Source organism: Cariama cristata, unplaced genomic scaffold (genome assembly GCF_000690535.1).
Source record: "Cariama cristata isolate BGI_N322 unplaced genomic scaffold, ASM69053v1 scaffold628, whole genome shotgun sequence".
Taxonomy (NCBI): Eukaryota; Metazoa; Chordata; class Aves; order Cariamiformes; family Cariamidae; genus Cariama; species Cariama cristata.
The window spans coordinates 66,908-90,125 of NW_009632653.1; the positions used below are offsets into that span (position 1 = coordinate 66,908).

The following is a 23,218-nucleotide window of genomic DNA, read 5'->3' on the forward strand; positions in this document are numbered from 1 at the left end:
GAGTGGGAAATTAAATTCTTCCCACTTGTGTCAGATCTGCCCTTATATAAACACATTAACAGTAATTTCATGAGGCGTCAAACATAGGAATAAATACTGAGGGATAAAATAATGAGGTGTTGCTATTGAGCTGAACTGTTGCAGCTAATATTACTGTGTATGAATTACGCAGCCTGAAAGGAGGCATATGTTACCGCACTCAAAGAGTTGCTTCACCTGCTTCTTCTGATTGCTAAATTTTGGGTCCCCTAGGTGAATTCATCCATCTTCCAACCGTAAGGCCAGTGCAACATTTAAGTAAACACGCAGAAACACATAGACGCACATACACATGTATGCACACTAAGCTGTTCATAGGAGGCCAAATTCATTCCTGTTAGAATTCCAGTTAAGTCACTGAAGTTACACCAGAGATTAATTTTGTTGAATGTGAATAGACATTCAATTCCATTTTTAGAATAATAGCACATTTATTAAGGTCGTTGGCTGAAGTTTTAAAGTTACACTAATGTAAACAAGAACATTTTGTTTGTAATTTGCCACATCTATTACAGCTTTACTAGGACTCCAATTAGAAACTTAAGGTTCATTTAGTACACACACATCTGGTACTGATTTAAAATTACCTTGCTTTTTCATCTAAGGACAGAAAAGGACCTAAGTAACCTTTTTACCCAGTTTGAACCAGCGTTCTGTCTGAAAGCCAGAGACTCGATCATTTAAGGTGCTGAACCCTCTTTCCCAGGGGCTGTTTTTCTCCCCTTTGCAGTAAAACTGCGTGCAAAGGGCAAAGATGTACATAAATAAGCTATAAAAACGGGATGCACAGAAGTATAGTACTGACTAAGGAGAAAAGAGTGTTTGGGATCGGAAGAGAGAAACTAGAAAAGCCACTGAAAATATCCCTGTGCTGTGGCTACAGCACTGAGGAGAATGTACCTCAACATACTGCTGCTACGGCTGCTTTCCATTCACAGGTTTATTAATCTGAACAGTTTTAGAAAACATTTACAGTGAAAAATGAAGGAAAATGCAGTCCCTGCTTCCAATCATGTGTAATTATTGTACCCCGTTCACAATTTGAGAAGAAACCATGACAAAGTCCACCATGACCACTAAAGTCCCTTTAATTTCTAGACTCCTCTGTGTAGATAGGTTTGGAGAAACAAATCACAGGCACACCCCAGCATTGTTTGCAAATGGTCCTTGTAGGCTCAGAAATGAATGGGAACAGTTATAGCATATGACCCAAAAACGCAAATGTCTTCCTATGGTAAAATGAGAGTGGAAGTACACTGGTATCTGCTTTAATCTAATGAATTGCAAGATTCTCATGGTAAGAGCATCAGAGTGCGATCCATTTTAAGAATAACTCCACCCTAACTTCAGTAAGGCACCCACCATCATCTCGTTCATAACAATGTTTCCTTTTTTGTCATTCAAATCCTATTTTCTCAAACAACATTTTCCTAGTTTCTTCACAGTTTGAAAAACATACGTGCTTCTTGCACAAACTCTTTCAAGCTACAGTCTAATATGTCAAGTTATCAAAATTTTGTTGCAAAGGCTTGGACATACATATATTGCCCTTAGGTCATTACTGTGCTGAGTTTCAATACCTTTATTCTGTGGTCAATCTTCAGGAATAAACAAGAAGAACTGTATGCATTTCAGAAAAAGCTGGCTCAGGTCGTAGGAACAAAGAAGATTTCATTTTGGCATGAAAACATGAGGTTATTCTTCTTTCTCAATAGCTGCATTATGTTCTACTTTAGGATTCATTTATATTTACTATTTAAATAGTAAAAGGAGTTCCAATTCGGGAAACATAATTTGGAAACATAATTCTATTTAAATTCCAGAATAAGCATTAGCTTCCAAAACATAAAAGCCAGAAGCTTTATGATAATTGAATCCTTTTCAGCAAGTATAATTCATCAATAAAGTATTCCTCTAATGATGTTATTGTTTCTTTATTTAACTATTTTTGAATTTCTGAAGCTTCTTCTATGCCAAATTCCAAATGCTACATTAATCATTTGTATTTTTAGAGTCCAATTTTCCTACCAGAGACATAGGTTTCATAACAGTTACTAATGCTCTGTATCTGAAAAATTAGGCCTTTAAAATACAGACTATCTAGTCAGTTAAGATGTCTTGTAATCATTACTTTGTACTATTAGATCCCTAATGGAATAAAGAATGAGTTTAAATTTATTCTAGAAAATAGGATTGCCAATTTTTTTAAATAGGGACTATCTTTTATTCTTTTTGTACAGTGCTAGATTAGAAAAGGCCTGGGCTTGGGCCTGGGAGTTTTAACAATGTGCTTAACAGATGATAATGAGTAGGCAAAATAACTCAAAGAGCAACAAAGATACGCTAACCTAAACTCTTGGAATAATTGGCTTAAAAATCTAGTTGCAGCCATTTTTTCATGGAGGTGTCACGTGGACTCCACAACACATCATTCTGCTGTGTTCCAACTTAAATTAAGGACAACAGAGATAAGGAAAATAAATTTTGTTCCGCTGTTCCAGTGTAGGACTTATTCAATTATTGCTTTCAACCACGAATACGAAATACAAGTTAAAACTGGAAATTTAGGGTTTTATACACTTTTCTTAAACAGAATTCTATGGAAAGACTTCAGTTTTCTGCTGGTACTACTAACATGACAAGCTCAAAGGAAACGTGCATTTTATAGTCTTTTAGGTTTATCTCCATTATATGGCTTGGGACTATTATTCATGAAGTCAAGTTTTCTGCGTTCTAAGTGGAGCAAGTATTATGGAAGGAAAAACTGCACCACTGCAACAGGCACAAATTGAGGGTCAATATGAAAAATGGTGGAGAAACCCAAGCACAAGATCTGGCTAAATAATTTTTGCTGGATGTCACCACTAGAGAGATGTGAGATTAACTAGAGAGACAGGCTCTTGAGAAGTCCAGGTCTCCGCCTTTTACCATTTCAGGAAAATATTGATCTACAATCCCTCAGCTATGCAAGACGGGTCCGAGACACAGATCTAACTACTTGGAGCACTCCAAGTAGGTATGTGTTTGGATATCCAGATTTCAACATGGGGAGTGATTCTTTCTTAAAGTTCCCATTTCTTTATCTACCCAATCCAGCCTGTTGGCAGTTAGTAGAAAGGCAACCAATAACAACAGAAAAGCAATGGCGTGCTACAGTGAGGATGAATGGTATTTGCCAACCGTCACCACATGAATGTGATGAGCTTCCAGAGTCACCCACTTTTACATAGCATCTGACTGACTCGGAAGGATTTCTGCAAAGGTTCCAATCCACCTCTGTCAACCTTGTTGCAGAACCAAGGCCTTTCCATGGAAGATGGAAGTAACTATGGGATATGATTTCCACAGCCTACATGTATGCTGAAGGATACCCCAGAACACTGTCTATTTGCCAGGGTCCACCCTAGGTCTCTTTGGGTCAACACATCTCTAAGTCCTTTCATAAAAGCCAGGTGAGCCCAGCTCTCCTTCTGGCATCATGGGGCAGGGAAACACCTGCAACTGGGAGCTCAGATATATGTCAGGTCCCAATGCACAGACAGAATTTTTGGCAGCAAGGTCCTCTTACACCACACTGTCATAGACGGAGCAATGTCGTCATAAAATCTTAAGCCCACCAATTTCAGCATAAAACAATCCTAAATATAATCCTCAAGGTTGTGTCACATGCCAAAACTAAAAAAAAACACCACCCTTTTAGTGGTTTCACACAGAAGAAATGAAACAATACTCTCTTTATCTCAGTCTCTTTAAATCATATTCCTGAGATGGCACATATTCAGGTTTCATCCTGGCAAACAAAAGAAGCTGCCTACAGTGCTTAGATGACCCTGATAACACTTTCCTGAAACAAAGCCTCTGAGCTACAGCACATTTTGTACCTGTTTTTGTTCTTCTCCTAAGCCGTCCCACATTGAAGCTACAATTTTAGAGACTTCACCAAAAGTAGCATTGGGGTTTTGGCCCTTGATGGCTGCTTGAGTGTCTCGAAAGAATAATGCATAGGCAGACACAGGCTTCTGTGGCTCATTTGGGTCCTTCTTCTTCTTCTTTTTAGGAGTTTTGGGTTTCTTTCCCATATCTGAAGCAGGTCTCTTCTCTCCACCGTTGACCTGTAACATAAAATTAGAAAAGTATTATAAAAAAAGTCAATTTAATTCACTCCATCCATTGATACAGCTTCTGTGATACAAAGATTTTGGATTTTGTATACAAAAATTGAATTTTAGTTGCCATCTTTGATAATCCAAATGTTGATACCGTCTGCCTTAGTCACATGTATAAAATTCACTGTATTTCAGATTATGTAATTTTTTCCCTCAAAGTACTTTATATTTTGCTTTCATATAATTACTATAATCTCATTTATAGTTCATCTGGTCATCTTTTCACCTTTTCTAAGTTTTATTGCTAATGGCTATAAACATTCATATAATGAGGAAATTCAAATGAAATTTGTTTCATTATAGCCTGACCACCAGTTCAACCACACGAACCACCTGCAGACAGCAGAAACACGGGCACTTCTACCTTTTCCTTATCCACACCCTTTCCTAGTACGACTCCAGACTACTCTTCAAATCAAATCCTACTGCAACTGGTGGCGCACTTTCCAGGGAATTTGAAGAGAACCTGGTTGTGAATAAAACGATTAAAGTTACAGACATTCCCCTACACACCTTCTCATTAAAATCTGAAGAAACAAAGCTTAACCAGTACAGGCAGTTTAGACCCCTTTGGAGGATCAGTTCTGATCCATCTGGATTTGGCTGCATAGTTTTTTTCCTCTGCTCACGTAAAAGCAAATGGTTTGAGGAAAGCAGTGAAAGAGGAACGGTATATGAAGAAAACTGCACGAGCACATGTGCAAATTTGTTAAATGCAACTACACTTTGCCACAGAATAGCTCAGAGACCCTGATCACCAAAGCACCCTACTCTCCTAGGTGACTTACAAGCACATAAAGGGACAGTGTCCTGATTCTTCAACAGATTGGAGCTCCACGGCAAAGCAGCTTCTCTTGATATGATCGCTTAATTCACTATGCCTGTAGCAATGATGTGTGATCTTACCCGAGGGCATGTTGGCATGGCCAGAGCACTGCACATCATAAGCGTTTTGAAGTATGAGAAGATCAAGAGCATAAAAGGTATGCTCTAGGCTAAGGATCTACTAGGCATGACTTTTATCACATCCTTGTATTATTTTTTAATAATGCATATCAAGTGACACAGGAGAATACAGGTGTTCAAATCAGTGGAACTGCACGAGTAAAATGTCTGGAAATTTTCATTTTGAGCAAAAAACTTTTTTATTTTTCTATATACCTCACTGTGTGGCGTCCAACAGGGCCCAGGTGATTACAGTGAACAACCTGGATCTCTGTGGCTCACTAAGCACAGCAACAAAGTGATGACCACAATTGGAAAATTAAGTTGCTTGTTTCCCGAGCATTATATTACAATGGATGCACCTTTAACACAGGGTTAATGCACATGGAGCCTATTGACAGCATTTGGAAAATACGGTAAAAAAGAAGCAGTGTGCCACCCGTTATTAAGTTATCTAACTTCTAGTCTCTTGCTATTATTTCATTCTACAGGGTACGCAAAACTACCAGCTAAATGGTAATTAGCTAGGGCTCCCTAGTTAATTTGGCAACATCATTCTAAACTCTTCAGACAGTTCTGTGCAAACTCCAGGAGCAAGGAGGCTTGACAACAATTTGGGCTACGGTTAAAATTTTACCTCTATTATTTGCTAAAGTTTTCCTCCTTCAGAGTATTTTTCGACCAATGAGATTTAAAAGTTCTCTGTATATTAGGATACCACATTACTTAAACTACCCTTAAACTAGGTGATATTCTGCAGAAACTTGTGAAAGAAGTCTTCTGATAAGCTGTTCTGACAGCAGCTCTAAAATCTTATTCTCCGACCTGAATGATCAAGAGACTTCAAAAACCCACTGTTAAAAAGAGAGTACTCACAGGGGAAATTCTGTTTGTCTTGTATGAAAATAACGAAATAAAAAGAATACCAGAATTTCAGTACTAATAACCTTGCAAATGGCTGAGATGATGGCCTACCTTATGCTCCCATCAGTCTATCAGCTTCATAGACTCCACTTCTAACCACCGAAGCAGAGACAGATGGGAAATAAAATAAAAACCATATATATTCTGCTAGGCATAGACTTGTGCCTCAAAATCCCTGGAGGTGTAGTTAGCTCATGGTAATCCACCTCCTGTCATGGCTTATTGCTTAATTATGGTGATGTATTTAACTTATTTATCACAAGAAAGCAATAATCTTTCACTTTTAAAAAGTGTACATTAACCATGTTGCACACATAATAGATCACAAGAATATCTAGTGTAGGATTTAAAACTATCAAGTAAGGCACATCGTTGATATCTAAATGTCCCTTGAGAAGCTGGAAAATGTCTATAAGCATATTTAAAATAAACTGCAATAGTACCAAAGCCTTTAATGGAGCTAGGAGAGCTGTTTTATGCACACTATCTTGCAGTAATCGCTGTAGTTTAAAATAGATTTTAATCAAGCACCATCTGCATAATAGGCTGAACAGACAACATAGAATTCTACTTATAACTCTTATCATATAAAGTAAATATTGTAAAACCTCTACCACATAAAGAGAATATGCTGCAGCAGTTCTTTAGTAATCGTGTTTCTGTTAGTTAATTCTTGCTACTTGCAGTCCTCTCACTATCTTCGCTCTAAAATACATTATTTGAAATTCTCTCATAAGTGATATTCAAATGAGCATGGAAGAAAACCCTGTTATCCATCTATAAAGAAATACATATTTGCAAACCAGTAATGCTTCCAGCAGCTCACAATTATGCTTGGCAATAACCGAATACATGTTTAACGAACCAACAGTATGAATTATGGCAAGAATTACATAAATGTAATATTCCAGTGTTGAGGTGGTCAGAATAAAGCATGTGGTAAGTGGTCACTTTGTTTAGAATGTTTTTATAGTTATTTACAGCTATCGATTTTTAAGTTCTCTCTTTTTTTCTTCTTCTAACCATAGGCCCACACATTAGATTCAGAAGAATTAAGGAGACTTAGAGATGTACACCACTTGGAGAAACGATATCCTTGGTCTGAGACTACATTTCATATTTCCATGGACCTAGCAGCTTTCTGACTGTGTCTATGCAGCCTTATAATTATGCTACTGACCTCACTGATCCTTATGGTCAACCAACCTCAACTGTCTTGCTTTTAAAACAACAGTGTGTAGGGCAACTGAGCGCTCTATAATGCAGCTCCTTTCCCTTTTTTGTGCAAGGGAATATATGACGTTTAAAGTCCAAAAGACTTATATGAAAGAGCCTTTATGAGAATGAGTATTGCCAAAAAATATTTAGCAGCTGCTGCCCTTAGTTCTGTGTATGTTGGATAAGGCTTGCCACAATTTGAGTGTTTACCATAGAATGAACATCCAAGATGCTCAGTACATGAACAATTACATCAGTTTGTAAAGTTTCCTTATTACTGGCATTTGGAATATGTACATTAAGCTGAAATGGGCATTTCCTCCATGTACGGAAATCTGTGGTTCACTAGGGATACAATTATACTTCTAGTCCAAATGTATATAATGTACATATTTGTTCATACCGTCTGTCATCCTCTTTCTATAAATTCATGTGAACATGAACAGGACATTGAGATTTCTGTATTTTTTTCTTTATATAGAAATGGGTACAGTTGTTAGGGATTTCTCTACCAAATCTGCTATCAAAGACCAGTGGCTTCTCTTTCACGTGTAAGGCTGGGTGTTCAGTTGGTATAAACTAAGGGAAGTCATCTGACACAGGTGATTTTCCACTTGAAAATGTACTTTGTCTTTTTCATCAATGTTTGTACATAGGCAAACGTCTTCTCCTGCTGGTTAAATAGGGAGAATGTCACTGTTGCTATTAACGATATGGTGAATTCAGAGGGAGTTGGTTTTTTACAGAGTTCTCATGGCAGGAACATCTTACTGACTGCATGAACCTGCTCAAATGTCGGGAGCTCCAGCAGCTACTACATGATTGCAACACGTGCACTTCTACTGAAGGACTGACCAACGAGCTCTGGCCTTGATCTATTAAGTAATACCACACATCTAGATGGTAGTTTATTAAACAAAGAGAAAACTCCAAATTTAGCATAGTTATATTCAGGTAAAAGATAGAGGTCAAAGTTACATTCAGGTAAAAGATAGAGGTTCTCACAAGAGACAGAATGGCCGCTCTCTCTTCCTGTCCCCATCCAGTGCCTTCTTTCACTGGGAGGAGGATTTCTGGAGTGAGAAGAACCCTTACAGGCCTCTCAAAAATGTAATAATGTTGTGGCTGGGAAGAAAGATCTCCACAGAAAGCTGGTTTTTTCTAAGTATCTGTATCCATCCATTGGCAGCTTCCAGGAAGAGCAACGTGATAAAAAGATACACAGCGGAGGGATTTGAATCGTAAACTACAGCAATACACAAAATTCTTATGTTGATTATTCAAACCCTCTTGTCTTTTACAGAGGGAACTACAGCAGAACCACTGCATCGGATCAGACGTGCCAGCCCACTGCCTGTCTCTGATGATGGCCAACTTCAGGCTTTTTCCCAAAGACCTAGGACCCTAAGAAATCCCACAGAAGATGGGTATGGCATAATCTGCCCCCCATCAAGTTTGCAGTTTAAACCTTACTTGTTGGAGATGAATTTAAGCCCTCTGTCATTATTAACAAAATTTGATATCCTTTAAAACTTTTCTCTTAGCAGAGAAATTATAATTACTGAATTTTAAGGCAATGTATCAATGTCAGCGTAGTGAATTTAATTTTGTGCTGTGTATTGTGACTTTTCTCATCTTCTTCTGCTTAGACTGAACATGAGGGAATTTTAAAGACAATTTTCCAAAATAACATGGCTTAGTAAAAAGTTGAACGCTATATAAACTGGTTTCCACAAAGAAAGGACCAAGTTTTACTTGGTCTGCCGTCCTTAGTATTTCTTTATTGAAAACATTAGCTTCAGATGAGTGCTGTCTGCATGAAACCACAACCCTACACTTTTGCTAGCATGAAGTGTTGCAGTGAAAAAGTACATGAAAAATACGGGTTAAAGAACTGAAATATTTGATAGAAGCAGAAAGGATATCTTAATTATTTGAGTGGATGTTTCCTCCAGAAGTTCAGAGCATCTTGCACACTCCCACCAGCATATGTAAAAATATTAGCAAAGCAACAGGAGTAGCAAATAAATTATTCTGAAAAAAGGCTGCCTGGAATTATTTTTACATAACTGTATTCTAAAGTCTCCCTCAGTAAGGAAGTGCTCATTTAAAATGTATGAATTATTCAGTAATTTTTAAAACCTAAAGTTTGTGAAATCAGGGGAAAGTCCTGAAATAAAACTTTTGAATCAGAATTTATTCAAAATGTAGTAAAACATATGTCTCCAATTACATGATTATTTTATAGCTTGAGGCATGAAAAACAATATAATTCAAAAACAAATCAGACTTACATTTCTTGACTGGATTATACCTCCTCAGTGACTCACAGTATGTTTTCTTTACATTCCTCATTAGTCTGCAACTTTTCCCCACAAGACATGGCCATGGTACACTACGAGGCACACACCACACTACAGGACTGCTCTAACAGGACTGCTATTTCGTAGTGACCATAAAATAGAGCTAAAGAAGTTCTCCATTTCAGTATGCTCTATTCCTGGTTTATGGGATGACTTTGCGCTAAGTCCCAATCTTTTTCTGTCTCAGCTTTTGTGTCTGTAAAATTAAGATCATATACTTCTGTATGTTTTGGGAGGTTTTCCTGATTTTGGGAGGTTTGGGAGGTTTTTGCATGCAAAACCTGCTATATAAATTGACATTTATCCTTTAAAGAAATTTATTATGCAAATGACTATTATTATTACTTCATGCCTGTGCTGACACTAAAATGAAGCTTAAATATGTCATGATGGAGTGTCAGCACCTCCCAAAGTATAAATGCATAATGGGTCTTCAAGATTTTTGAGGTAAGATTTTTAAAGTTCGTAGAGGATCTTTCTGTTCTGGTTGCTATGATGTTCTGTTTACTCATCCTGTGACCAAGTAGCAAAGACTAGCATATTGTACAGACTGTTCATACTTTTTATAGCAGTAACTTGATCTTTAACTGGGAACAAACATCCCCTCTCTGCAAGTGAGAAAACTCAACCTTTATATTAAAGTCCTAAAGGAATGGCTATCCTTTGAAGTGTTTTACCAGATTCCAGCTTGCTCTCACGAAGAGGAATGATGTCATTTACTCAAGCTGCCTGAAGAATTGACTGGAAACTACAAGTTCTGTATTCATAACCCTTTATTCACTTCAGTCAACCAACAACAACGCATAAAGTATCACCTTAATAACTGTGGCCATACGATTCATTTAGCAGGTCCTAAAAATATCCATCATTTACATAATAATCCTAGCATCTAAGCCTACCTTAGAGCTATCTTCTCCTTCATCTTCATGGACTGAACTGGATGGTGAAGGAGTTGCAGATTTGCTTCCAGGAGGAGAGGGCGAGTTGTGAGGAACACTGTTTCCACCCATATTCAAACCAAGCTGTGCACTGAGCTGGGACTGGTTTATAGTAGTCAGTTGCCCGTGCTGCATCATTCCTGGCTGCCTAATATCTGCAGGTTGAACCCTTGGCCTCATGGTTGCCATCTGAGGATGGGAACTATACTGGGCTCCTTCTGTATTCCGTAAATCTTGCATCTACAAGAGGAAAAAAACTGTATTAAGCATATCACTAATAAAGTCTTCTGATCCTTTAGACCTCGGTGGGCCTGATCGGCTATATAAGGCTTCAAAAAAATGGCAAGTACTTAAATAAACATGTAAATACTGGAAATAAACAGAGTAAGGATATGATTGACATTTACATAACACTGACTGTTATAAACTATTCAGGCTCTAGCCTCAGCCCATGGGAACAGCAAAAAGCAATGAGAGTTTGTTTCTTTATAGAGGGAACAAAAGGGCACTGCTTTCTGTAACTGCGTGTAGAGTATTTCAGAAATGCTAACGAACAGGGACAGACTTGCACTCTGAAGTTCAGAACCAGATCAGAACATGAATACCCTCAAAATTCAAGACAATTTCCCGATCCTGCTTTTCTTCTTAGGGTTTGTGTGTGTGTGAGCTGCGAATTTGGGAGCTGCAGTTTTCAGAGTTTGACTATCCAGTATTAGGTCCAAATCCATTTTGCCTGCTGCTGCCCAACGAGATACCGGAATTTTCAGGATTCAGACGACTGACAAGTAGGATGCATTGATAGACTGATTAAATGATTTCTGAGTTGATTTGCTGCTAAAACATATATGAACGGAAAGCTTGGAAGTCGCAGGATTGACAAATGAATCCATTGTGCTATGTGGGTCACCGCTTCTTAGCATTAACGAGACATACTATTTTAATGCAAGCAAAAAATTCAGTCTCTGCAAGGATAAGAATTAAAAGCACTGGAGGATGAAACTCCTTTCTTGTCCAGAGGTCATATGCACCATACACACACACTACAGCAGATTGCCTGTAACGTCTTTTCAGGATACTCATACGGAAACATGACAAATAGCAAAGAGTATCAGGGAGAAGCCCAGATTTAAGCTAAGGTGTTCTGCGTGAGATTCAAAATTGAAGTGTCAATTCAGAGCTGTAATGAAATAGATATAGTTGTCTTTCCATGCACCAGACAAACATGCCGTACGTATGGAGTGGAATCTGACAGGAGCTACCACTGTGTAAGTTCCATTATGATAAGGACACATGTTAATGGTTCAATATATTAACATAACCACATTTATTCTACTGACAGTCTCTGTTAGACATGTCATCTGAATTGTCTAAAGATCACTCAGATATATTTTTTTTTAAACTTTTTATAGCTCGTGACTTCTGTAACCTATCTCTCTCTCATACACACACTCCTATGTATCACAGCAATCTGTAAGATACCTTTCAACCATTAACGCACAGAAAAAGAAAAGATAAACTTGTAACTTCACCTTTTATCTTATTATTGATAGTGTAAAAATTTATCAATTTTAGGGAGATGCTTTATGAGCTTAGGGATTGATTTTTGTAAAGCTGACTGGCTGGCAGTAAATCAAACTAGTAATACCATTAGTTATGGCATACTTACCACTTTACATGTACGTGTGTCTCTGAAAAGTATTTGACAACGTGACATCACAATTATACCTGTATTTATATTGCTTTAGAAATTAATAGCTTTTGGTAAAAAAGGGTTATCGATACAAACACGTTGAAGTTCATTTAATGACTACTAAAGGACTGGAGGAGAGGAGCAGAGACAGTACAGTGTATGAAATCAGCTGAAGGCTGAAATTTGAATCCTGGCAGACATTTACATTTTTAAAGATTGCTCCTGCCTTATTGTTGCCTTCCCTCCAGCATCAGCTCCCCTCCTCGCCAAACATATTAGCCTTGAATGCTATCATTATCTCCGCCTCTAGCAGATGACCCGTATCCAGACGCTCGTGCCCATGAAGCTGTACCTGCTGTTCCGCCGTTTTGCTCCGGATCCAGGTGTTGGGCTGGGCAGTGGTTGGGAAATGGGGAGGGGGAGCACAGGCTGCCCCAGGCCCTCTCGGTCAGCACAGGGTGAGTGGGCAGGGGATGGAAACCAACCCCAGGGCACCCACCACCCCTCAGGGGCTGAGTCCATGCCGCTCTGCTTGCAAATGCCTTGGGTTTTTGTGGGGCAGCACCTTCTGGTGCCGGATCGGGGCTGGGAATAAACCCCCTCATGAAAGGTTGGAAAAGGAAGATTGCTTTTTAATAAGAATATGTATCCTAATGAGTCTATGAACTCTAGAAAGGGAACAAGCGCTACCTGAAACTCCTAACAACTCTTATTTTTGAATGAGCTTGCAAAGTATCTACCTCTGAAAGCAGGGCAAAGGTTTTAATTTTAATTACTTTTCCCCAAGTAAAATATCATACAATTGCTATTATTCAAATGATCTCTCCTTTATTAAAAACTCTTCATATGAGCTTCAAACATTATCAGATAGACACTGCAGAACATTCTGTGTTTGTCGTCTTTAAACAACATATATTTTTAAACAGTCTATGACTCACTTTTAGCTCCGGTGCTGAACATACAGTGTGTTTTCAGATAATGTGACACCAAATGGACGGTACTGGATGTACCCCCATACAAAACACGTGTATATATATATATATATACATATCTATTTGCAAGAGAACCTTTCACTAGTGAAATTCTGAGGACTGCAAATGAGGTGGTGCAGGAGAAAAAAACTCAATATTTTTCTTTTCACATGATTTCAGCTTGTCTTCTGAATTTTTAAATCAGAAGACTATCAGGCTACCTTTCCAAAACCAGCTGTAAGCAGCAAGAAAGTCTGTTTAACAGTGCATGTTTCCTTTTAGATGCTAAGAGAGAAACCCTCACCTAAGGGATCTGCCTGCAGAGAATGTGCCAGCGAAAGTCCATCGCACTGAGCCCTGGCCTTCAGCAAGAAGGATCTGCATCTGCAGGTGAAGTTTCTGGCTCACCTCTCTGCCACCCACCGCAGAGCCTGCCTTCCCCCATCCTGTCCCTGCCTAGTGGGATTGTCTAAGAAGATGGAAACTGCTCATTCCTTGGGTAAGAACGGGCAGCTAACCACGTAACTGTTAAAAGCTATGAGATCACACCGTGGAAAACATGTGATGACGAGTCTTCAGGTTCCTAAAGGATCAGCAAACCAAGAAGTGTCCCATCATCCCTGTTGGGTTCAAGAACAGTCCTACCCATGACAACCACGCACTAGTGGCAGTAGACCCCTTTCTCAAACGCCGTGTCAACCTCGTCTCTGCAGGAACACTGGCACTAATCAGACACACTCCCTGTCAACACTACACGCAGAGTATGACTAACTTGTCTTAAACTACTTCAAAATCAGAAGCTTCCTATTCCTTGTTCCTCCAGACAGAGTTTTACAAAACCCACCAACACATAGCTGTGCTGGAGCCATATTCAGTATGCAGAAGCAATATCGCAAACACGCTCCTGCCCAATGCAAAGCTGAATACAAATCCTGCCGGGTGGCAGAATGCCAAATGGAAGAACAAAGTTAGAGTTCAAGTGTTACAGAGGATAAGGACAGTCTTAAACTGATGCCTTCAATGGTCTCTCTGATGAGGTAATAATGATAATATCTGGCACTTTAATATCATTCTCCATCTGTCAGTTCCAGGATGTTTCACAACTTGTGTTATATTCAGCTTTAGAACATGCCTGGTTTTATTTTGGTTTTACTAACGGGGAAACTATGATACATTTCTTTTCATGGCTATTTTTTTTTTCTGTTTGCATTTCGCTTATAAGCAGAAACTGAGCATCCACCCGTAAAAGTGTTTGACTGCAAGTTAAAAGACGTAGTAAAAGCCACTAATTCGGAGGTATGTACCGATAACCTTCATCGGCACACGCTTAGTGCAAAAACAGAACAGGGCTGTCTGGCTGAAAACAAGATCCTAATGCCCTGCGCAAAGCTCCTAAGGTGCTAAGAATAAAGCTAAAGTGCTTTAAACATCAGACCGTCGTTCTCCTTGTCAACTTAAAGCAAAAACAAAGCAAAGCACGCAATGCAGAATACAGTGATATCATCCCTGCACAGAAACATCTCACCGCAGGACAATGTGACTACAGTATCCTAATCACAGAAAATAGTGCTAGAAGGGACCTCAAAAGGTTATTTAGTCCAACACTTTATCTCACAGCAGGATTAGCTATACCTAAATCATTTCTGACAGATGTTTGTCTAACCTCTTCATAACCTCCCTAGGCAATTCTTGTGCTTAACTATCCTTACAGTGGAAAGGGCTTTTTTCCGTAATGTCTCACCTAAATCTCCTTTGTTGTAATTTAAACCTACTACTTTTTGCTCTGCTTCCAGTGGACATGAGGAATGTTTTTCTCCTCCTTTACAGAAAAGTTGTACACACTAGAAGGCTATTATGAATTTCCTTTCAGTTTTTTCTTCTTTAGACTAAACAACTAAACCTGAAGATTGAAAGACTTTGTTCGTATGCTGTGTTTTCTCCACCTCTGATCATTCTTCCTGCTATCCTCTGGACTATGTCCAATAACTTCCATCTTCCTTGAAACATTGTGCCCCAAAGTCCACAAAATACAGATATTCTTATCTGACACAGCATTCAGATAGACTCCTTCATCTCTCATGGGATATAGCATCTAGTATTAAAAAATCCCTAATTATCTGTCTTTTTGATACAAGCTGGTTACCCCATGCAAGATGCAGAAAGAGTCAAATTGCAGGACTTCTAACTAACATCCCAGAAGGTGGCTTTAGGAAGCAAATAATTTTTTTCTAAGAAGCATTAGGCAGGCAGTTTCAAAAGGAATATGCTGTTAGCAAAATAATTCCCACATTATTCTTCTTGTTATAATTAAGAACTGTGATGCAACTACTCTGAAAGGCCATAAAAGTCCAAATTGTCCCTCCCTATTTAAATTCATTTATAAGAAATGTTACCATGAAATCAAAGAAGAAAGACAGGTTGCCTTAACAGATCAAAGTAAATACAACAGGTCTAAGTTTATGCAGGAAACACTAGGGATTATACACTGGAGATGAAAACATTAAAATATAAGGAGAAATACACAGGGCTTACTCCCTGAAGCAAGTGGAGATCATGTATCTCACTGCCCTGGGCAAATACATATCAAGGCACAGCAGGCATTAGTTCTATTACCACCATCAGGTCTTACAATGACTTTTGCTTAGTCTTCTACTAGCTGAGAGCTCTTATGAACTTTTCTGATGGATGATGTGGAAGTGGTTGACAGTTCTTTGCTTCTTGTCTAAGTGGTCAAGGTAAGTCACAGAGTAACAATTTTTCATACTATAAGAAGCTATGTTTCAATCAATTAATTAAAAAAAAAAATTGGGAGAAAAACCCAGGGGATTTTAAGCATTAACTATGAAGATACCCACAGCGTGCTTCCTTCTCCACTGGTGTCACCCACCTGAGTCACCATGTAGGCATCGTGGACAGTCTTCAGCAGGCCAAAGGGGTTTCTGTTATTAGTTGTATTCTCATTTATGTTCCCAGGACAACTTGTGCCACTACCTGTGCCATATTAAATCTGAATGTTTGTCTGTTCTCAAAGAACGCTACATTAAAATGCACAACTAGCCCCAGTTGTGCCAACCTCCTGAAAAGCCATGAGATTTGCTTAGAAATTTTACTGGTTTTATTTTAGGTGTTTTAATTGTCTTCCACCATATGCCAATGCACATCTGCAAGATGTTTTCCAGTTAACACAGGGATGCTCATTAAAAAAGAGGAGAAAAATTTAATTCCTACATAATCACTTGACTCTCTAAGTCAAGGTTTCAACAGAGGAGAAAAGTTAAGTTGCCAGACAGGTTTGTGAGAGCTGGCACACCGAGAAGGAATTGTGCTTGGGAGACTATATCCTCTATTTTGATCAAAACAAACAATTACAAACCCCAAAAAACTCATAAATTTTTTTAATGATCCAAAATGCAAGCATTATATAATCAGAGCTAAGCTTAAATTTAAGAGTGTCTAAAAACACAGAAATGTCCATTTTAGACACCTTTCACTCAGTTCATACTGACAATTAAGCAGTAGTACCTCGCGGTTACTCATTGCATGGTGGTGCTTACGATCCTAGATTAATAGCAACTAAGCCAAAAGCAAACCACGCAGTTCCATGTGTTGTTTTCCATCATGGTGATGCTATTCAGTGATATAACTTAAAACTTGAGACTCACTTGAACATCTGTATTTGTACATCAGAGAAAAACAAAAAGTGATCCCAATATTTAGAAGTCCGAAATCTGACAAGAAGTTAGGATTCACTGATTAGAGTGGATAAAACTGGTAACTGGTATGTATGTCCTGTCATGAACGAAGGCTGATCAAACCCAAAGATCCACATACTATCAGATCTTTGTTTCCATTTAGTTAAAGTAGAAATCATATCAGCAACCAAGTCTTCTTTTAGCACATATATAAGGGAATGAGAGATAAAGAAAGATCTGTTATGAGAGCTAAGGTTACTGTAAAATGACCACAGAGAACCATTCAGAACACATTAAAAGGAATAACTCAAAGCATCACCTAACAGAGGAAGGGATGTGTGTTTTCATCATCTCATTTTTATAATTCTCTTCTGTATCAGCTAACTGCATAATGAAAGACTAAGTTTTAAAGTAAGTGGGTATTTGGGGAATATTTTAGTGTTGTACACAAGTGTATTTTATATACTATGCCCAGTGCATTTTCAGGATAAAATGAAAGGATCATTCAAAATTTCTGTTGATTAGGAAAACAGTCTTAAAATTAAACACCAGAAACCTCACATGTAAAAAGAACCCTAAACTAAAAAAAAATCCTATTAAATTTACTACTCTAATCTTTTCAAAATCATTCTGTTAAAAATTAAACCACTTCAGGTTATTTTATATAGTACTGGTTCTGTAAGAGATCTTAAGCTCCTTTGAAACAATTATATAGTCAAAATTCAACTGCAAAATTTTATAGCACGATCAAGACAGACAAGAATGCAGTAATACACATTTTCTATATTTTTTGGAACACAGTTAATTTGATGACTATTAACATTCTTTTCTACTCTATGTTTTAATATCCTTTGAGTCACACAGGGCCAAGGTCTCAAAACTAATCATAAAAAACTACCGACTGCTATTCACTCTAATATAATAACTCTTTATTTAAAACAACCTCCAATAAATTTCATTGTAAGAAGTTATTAAAAGGGTTAAAAACCTATTAACTGTCAAAGAATTTGCCTGACTCAAACTTCTAATAAAGAAACAGAATAGGCTTTCTTTCTGAATTATTTAAATCTTTACTGACTGTGCACTGAACCATGAAATTAGAAAAGTGTTATTAGAAGTGTTCTCTGGTTTTTATAAAAGTTGTAGCATAGAATATATCAAACCACAGTCTTTAACTAGACTAGTTAAAGAAATAGGTTTTTAATCCTGAATACATGGTTTTCACTGATATAAAGGGTCATAATTAAAAGCCTGGCCTGGAAGCTGAAGATAATAAAATTATTATTACAGGAGCATACATGTTCATTTAGTATATTCTGGATGCATGTTTCCATTTTAATTTGGACAAATATCTTCAATTTTGTTTGATCTTGCAAAGTCCACTAATTTGGACCCTCTCAGCAAACAATTAAGCTTTTAATAGTGACTCATTTTAAAGAATTAATGGTGAATAATTTGTGTTATCTTTTTCTCTTTTTTTAAGTGTCTAATGCTCAACAGCAGGTATAGGTTGACAGCAGACAAACAGAATCTAGGAGGTACAAGTCAAACATTCTAGCACACATCTCCTGATAACAATATTGTCCCTTCTCTGCTTCTTTGCAAATAACAACAGAACCATTTTCTACTTCACCAGTTATTTACATAAGGAAAACAACCATGCATTTCACATTTATTTTAGCAAGGCTAAAGAACTTCTGAGTCAGCAATATAGTCACAGGTTCACTCAAACACACCTGAATCAATAGCCTTTCATCAAAAGAAGTCAGAAAGACCCTTGAGAGAGACAATACCATCTCCCCTTCTTTTAGACAATAAATATAGAAGCATCCAAGGGACCTGAAATGATTAAGTCTAGGAATACCAACTAGATCCTTGGAAATACTGCGGACTGTGTGAAGCTAGGCTTGTGTAGGGCAGGAGGGAAAATGGGATGGAGGCAGCTACTGTCATCATTGCAGTGCTTTGCTCCTGTGACTGACCAACAACAACGCAGTAGCCAGCCAGCATGAGATTGCGGTAACTTTCTGTTGGCTTCTGCTCTGTTCTATTCTATTATATTCTGTCCTGTCCTGCTCTGGTTTTTTCTATGATGATCACCACAACAGTATCAAACTACCTTCCTGCAGTGAGTTGGGCAATGTGACTACGAGCTGTCACATGTTGTTTGCTCCATCTGCTTGAACAGACAAAGGTACCCTGACCACACCATCCATCTCTTCCTACCACAAAGGAAGTTGTATTGGATACATTTATATTAATAAAACAGTCTGGAGAGTCTTTCTTGAATCAGTGTCACCCTCCAGCAGATGATTTGTAAATTTTCCAGCAGATTTCCCAAGAGAGGATCTGGCCACATGCAAGCGGAGAGTGCTACGCACAGTGCAGGGTCAGGAAAGTAGTTACTGCATAGTTGTGTATCTCTCAGTGATGTCAGTGTGTCTGGCACTGAATTTTGTCACACATATTTTAAATACCTTATATGGTAGTGTTAAGATTTAGAAGATTAGGGGACTTCACATTTAAATAAAGAAATTTCCAATGAGATATTGATATTCATCACATTACATACTTCAAAAGAAAGCACAGCTCGCATAACATTTAGAAAGTGTTTAATTTTAAATAAATTGGAAATATTAGAATTGGACTGAGATGTTTAAATAAAGCTATTTAAGGATGTTTACACTTAGTAAAGAATAACATGTGACTTGACTACAGTATTTATTATGTTAAGAGTGACTTCATGTGAATGATTTGGGTATGCCAATATTTGTATGGTTAGGGCAAAACAAATGCAGTCGTTTACTAACTTGATAGGTGTGAAAGTCTTGGAGGAATATGTTGAGACCCTGAATGACCAAGTAACCCTTTGAATTCTAGTCCATTGAGGTGTTTATATTGTTTCAATGAGCTTAGTTTTAGTAAGGGGTGGCTGCCCAAGCAGAAGCTACTAGACCTATGCTGATTAATGACAGATACAACTGGGAAAAATACTGAAAAGTGAAACAGAAAATGTAAGAGCTATAACTGCAGATCATTCTTGGTGACTCCATGCTGTATATCATGTTAGTTCATGTTCTGCCTCAGTTCTCATCTCCTCTTGAAAAAACTCAACCCTAGATTTGTAATGCTGCATTATTTCCATGCACAGCAACAAATTCTGGAGCTTGATGGTGAATTGGGGTCTGCCTTTCGCACTCTGTACACCGTGTGAAGCTGAAGGACAATGAATGGTCAGCTCTTTCTAATTGGCAAGTTTGGTCAAAAAAACTTATGAAATAGTCAATATTCTATATAAAGCAAAAAGGTTTTCAAAAGTGACTCATCTGAAGTGCATGTCCAGCTAATCTGTGTCCTTCTGTGCCTCCTGTGGCTCCTCTTTATCTCGATAACTGTTCCATTTGCCTACCCCAACCCCTATTGCTGCTCATACAGTTTAATATCGTATCTGAAAAGCCATGTTCCTCAGGTTCAATGACAGGAGGTCTGCCTAAGTGAAGGGGATGTCTGCGTGGGAAGAGATAGAAAATTCCTTCTGGTTAGGAAATCACACTAAACCAGTGGTGACACCTGAAAACTTGGTGCAATACTGGAGTGTCTCGTTTCTCCTGACTCTGCAGGAAAACTCTGTAGGATCTGAACTGCATCTTATCTCAGTCCCAAGACATGCCAATTCCCTCACAAAGCTGGACTCTGCAGCACATCAGCTGGAATGAGAGATTTTTGGAAATATTGACAATGAGATTTCATCTAAGTATGCTACTTCACTGAAAAAAGCTTTAAAAAAAAGCTGTCTTTCCAGTGTTGTCCACCAGTTTAGGCACTGGACAGAAGTACAGGGCAGAAGGATCTCAAATGAAAATCTCTATCACCCAGAAGACTAAAACCCAAGTCTGCTACATGCTCTGATCATTTCATTACCCTCATCACTAGGCTTATGAGATTTCCAAACATTTAATGGACCTTGTTTCCATTCCAATGAGATACAAAGTTGGATCTTTGAAACCCGGGTAACACAGGCAGATCTAGTCTGCAATTGTCTACACTTTTCCTCTTGGGCACTATGATGGGGAACAGCCTTGAAATTATTTCCTGGAGCCACAGTGTCCTATCTGGGGGTTGTGATTTACAAAGCGTTGTGACTACAACAAAATCTCCTACAGATTTAATCATAAGCAAAGTCTGAACATGAGTAAGTTTAAGAATGGCTGGATGAGGGAGACTCAGCTGGCTCAGAGTCCTGAAGGCTCATCAATAAATACCACCTCTGTTTAAGCAAACTATTTTGCAAGCCATTTCAGTCTTGGATGGAACAGTGACACTGTGCTAGCTCTTGCATTCCCATACACAACAGTTGTATTAAACCTAACCAACCTTCCTGTAACTCCCTGCCACCCTAAACTGCATAGAATTATGACTGCACATTATCCATCAATCACCATTGATGTGTGTCTGCTGAAAACTAAAGTCATCTAGGTTTTGGGTGTGCATTTTATGAATTTCTAGACTAAGTTAATTTTCCTTGATAAAGAAGATCATATTTTTCCTGGCTGACGCCAGTAGCCCTGAAAAAAACCCCATATCCCACACGATTCTACTTTCTATTAAGTACAAAAACATAACGAAAAACATCATTTAGACTAATAAGAATGAGTTGGATGGTTTAAATTACGTTAGTGAAAGGATCTTTTTCCAAATCTTCCTGTTGCTATGTTGCAGTTCTGTAAATTCTCAGTGTGAGTGATAGCACTAATGGAAGTTGAAACAAAAGGTCTGCAAAATGTTTAACTGAGAAGAGATTGTTTTTCTTACATATGATCTTGTTATCAAGTGATAAAACTTACTGATATTTATAACTATATTGTCATATTTTTCCCTGCAATATATACTTAATGCCATAGTCAAATATTGTGGGTTTTGTAAATGTTAAGCACATGTGTTACTGCTAGGCAAGACACTTTCTGTAAGTTATGAAAAATATGCTTGGCTCTCAGGGAAAAAGTGATTTAATGATATGCTAATAAGTCCATCATTCTTCTGTATTGTATTATTTACAATTTTGTCTCTAAAACCTACTTAACATCTCCAGTGTAATTATCCATCTGCAGCTTGCCAAGTCCAATATTATAATTCTGAAACAAGAAAAATCTCAATTATTTTATTTTCAACTATGTAGAAGATGAACAGATATCCAGCAGTCTCAAAAGATTAAAATTAGTAAATCTATTTTGCTTAGTGTCCATTATATTAGCATGCGACAGAAGACCTTCCTGAGAACCTTCTTTCTAATTTAAGAATATATCTTTATTTTCCTGGTTTGATATTTCTAAATGTTGGATACCTTCCTTAATGAAGACTGACCAACTTACCAAAGCAATTTAAGAGAAAAAAGAGAAAGTCATAACTTCTCGAAAAGGAATACTTCGGGCAATCACAACTTATGATTTCTTTTTAAACTCATTATTCAGTCTATTCTTTTTGATCGTGAAGCCTTTTATTGTTCCATTCATCTTTAGAATAAAGCAGCAACCTTGGTTTGGCTAAGAAAACTTCCTCTTTCCTTTATCTCACAAACTTGTACTTTCAACATTGCCAAGCAGCAACCAACAGCTGGGGCAGTGATTTTTTATGACCATATCTACAGTGATTTCACTCTATTCCTGCATGCCAGGGAAGCATACTGGAGTCTGTGGTAAGAATGTGTTGTGAAATAATACTTGTTTTGAATATCCTGACATAGATAGTAGCGAAACTCAAGGTACATCACCTGTTCTGTGTGGAAACCACTACAACACAGAAAAGTTTTATAGTGAAATTTAGGGAGGAACCAATTGCTATCTGCAAGGGGAAAAAAGAGTGAATGAAGACCCAGCAATGGGCACTGGCAGCCCAGAAAGCCAACCGTGCCCTGGGCTGCATCCCAAGGAGGGTGACCAGCAGGTCGAGGGAGGGGATTCTGTCCCTCTGCTCTGCTCTGGTGAGACCCCCCTGCAGTACTGCCTTCAGCTCTGGGGTCCTCAGCACAGAAAGGACATGGACCTGTTGGAGAGAGTCCAGAGGAGGCCACGAAGATGATCCGAGGGCTGGAGCACCTCTGCTGTGAGGACAGGCTGAGAGAGTTGGGGTTGTTCAGCCTGGAGAAGAGAAGGCTTTGGGGAGACCTTAGCACAGCCTTCCAGTACCTAAAGGGGCCGACAAGGAAGCTGGAGAGGGACTTTTTACAAGGGCAGGGAGTGATAGGACAAGGGGCAATGGCTTTAAACTGGAAGAGG

The 23,218-nt window shown here is 38.3% G+C and overlaps 1 protein-coding gene across 1 annotated transcript in view; it reads right to left on the minus strand.

Annotated features, from left to right (window-relative positions):
- Positions 1–23,218, minus strand: part of TOX (thymocyte selection-associated high mobility group box) — a 91,224-nt gene that overhangs the window by 34,339 nt on the left and 33,667 nt on the right. Inside the window, exons 4-5 of the mRNA XM_009706422.1 lie at positions 10,555–10,833; positions 3,921–4,151 (exon numbers count right to left, since the gene is read on the minus strand). Coding sequence (XP_009704724.1) covers positions 3,921–4,151; positions 10,555–10,833 — 510 coding nt within the window. The remainder of the gene's footprint in view (positions 1–3,920; positions 4,152–10,554; positions 10,834–23,218) is intronic.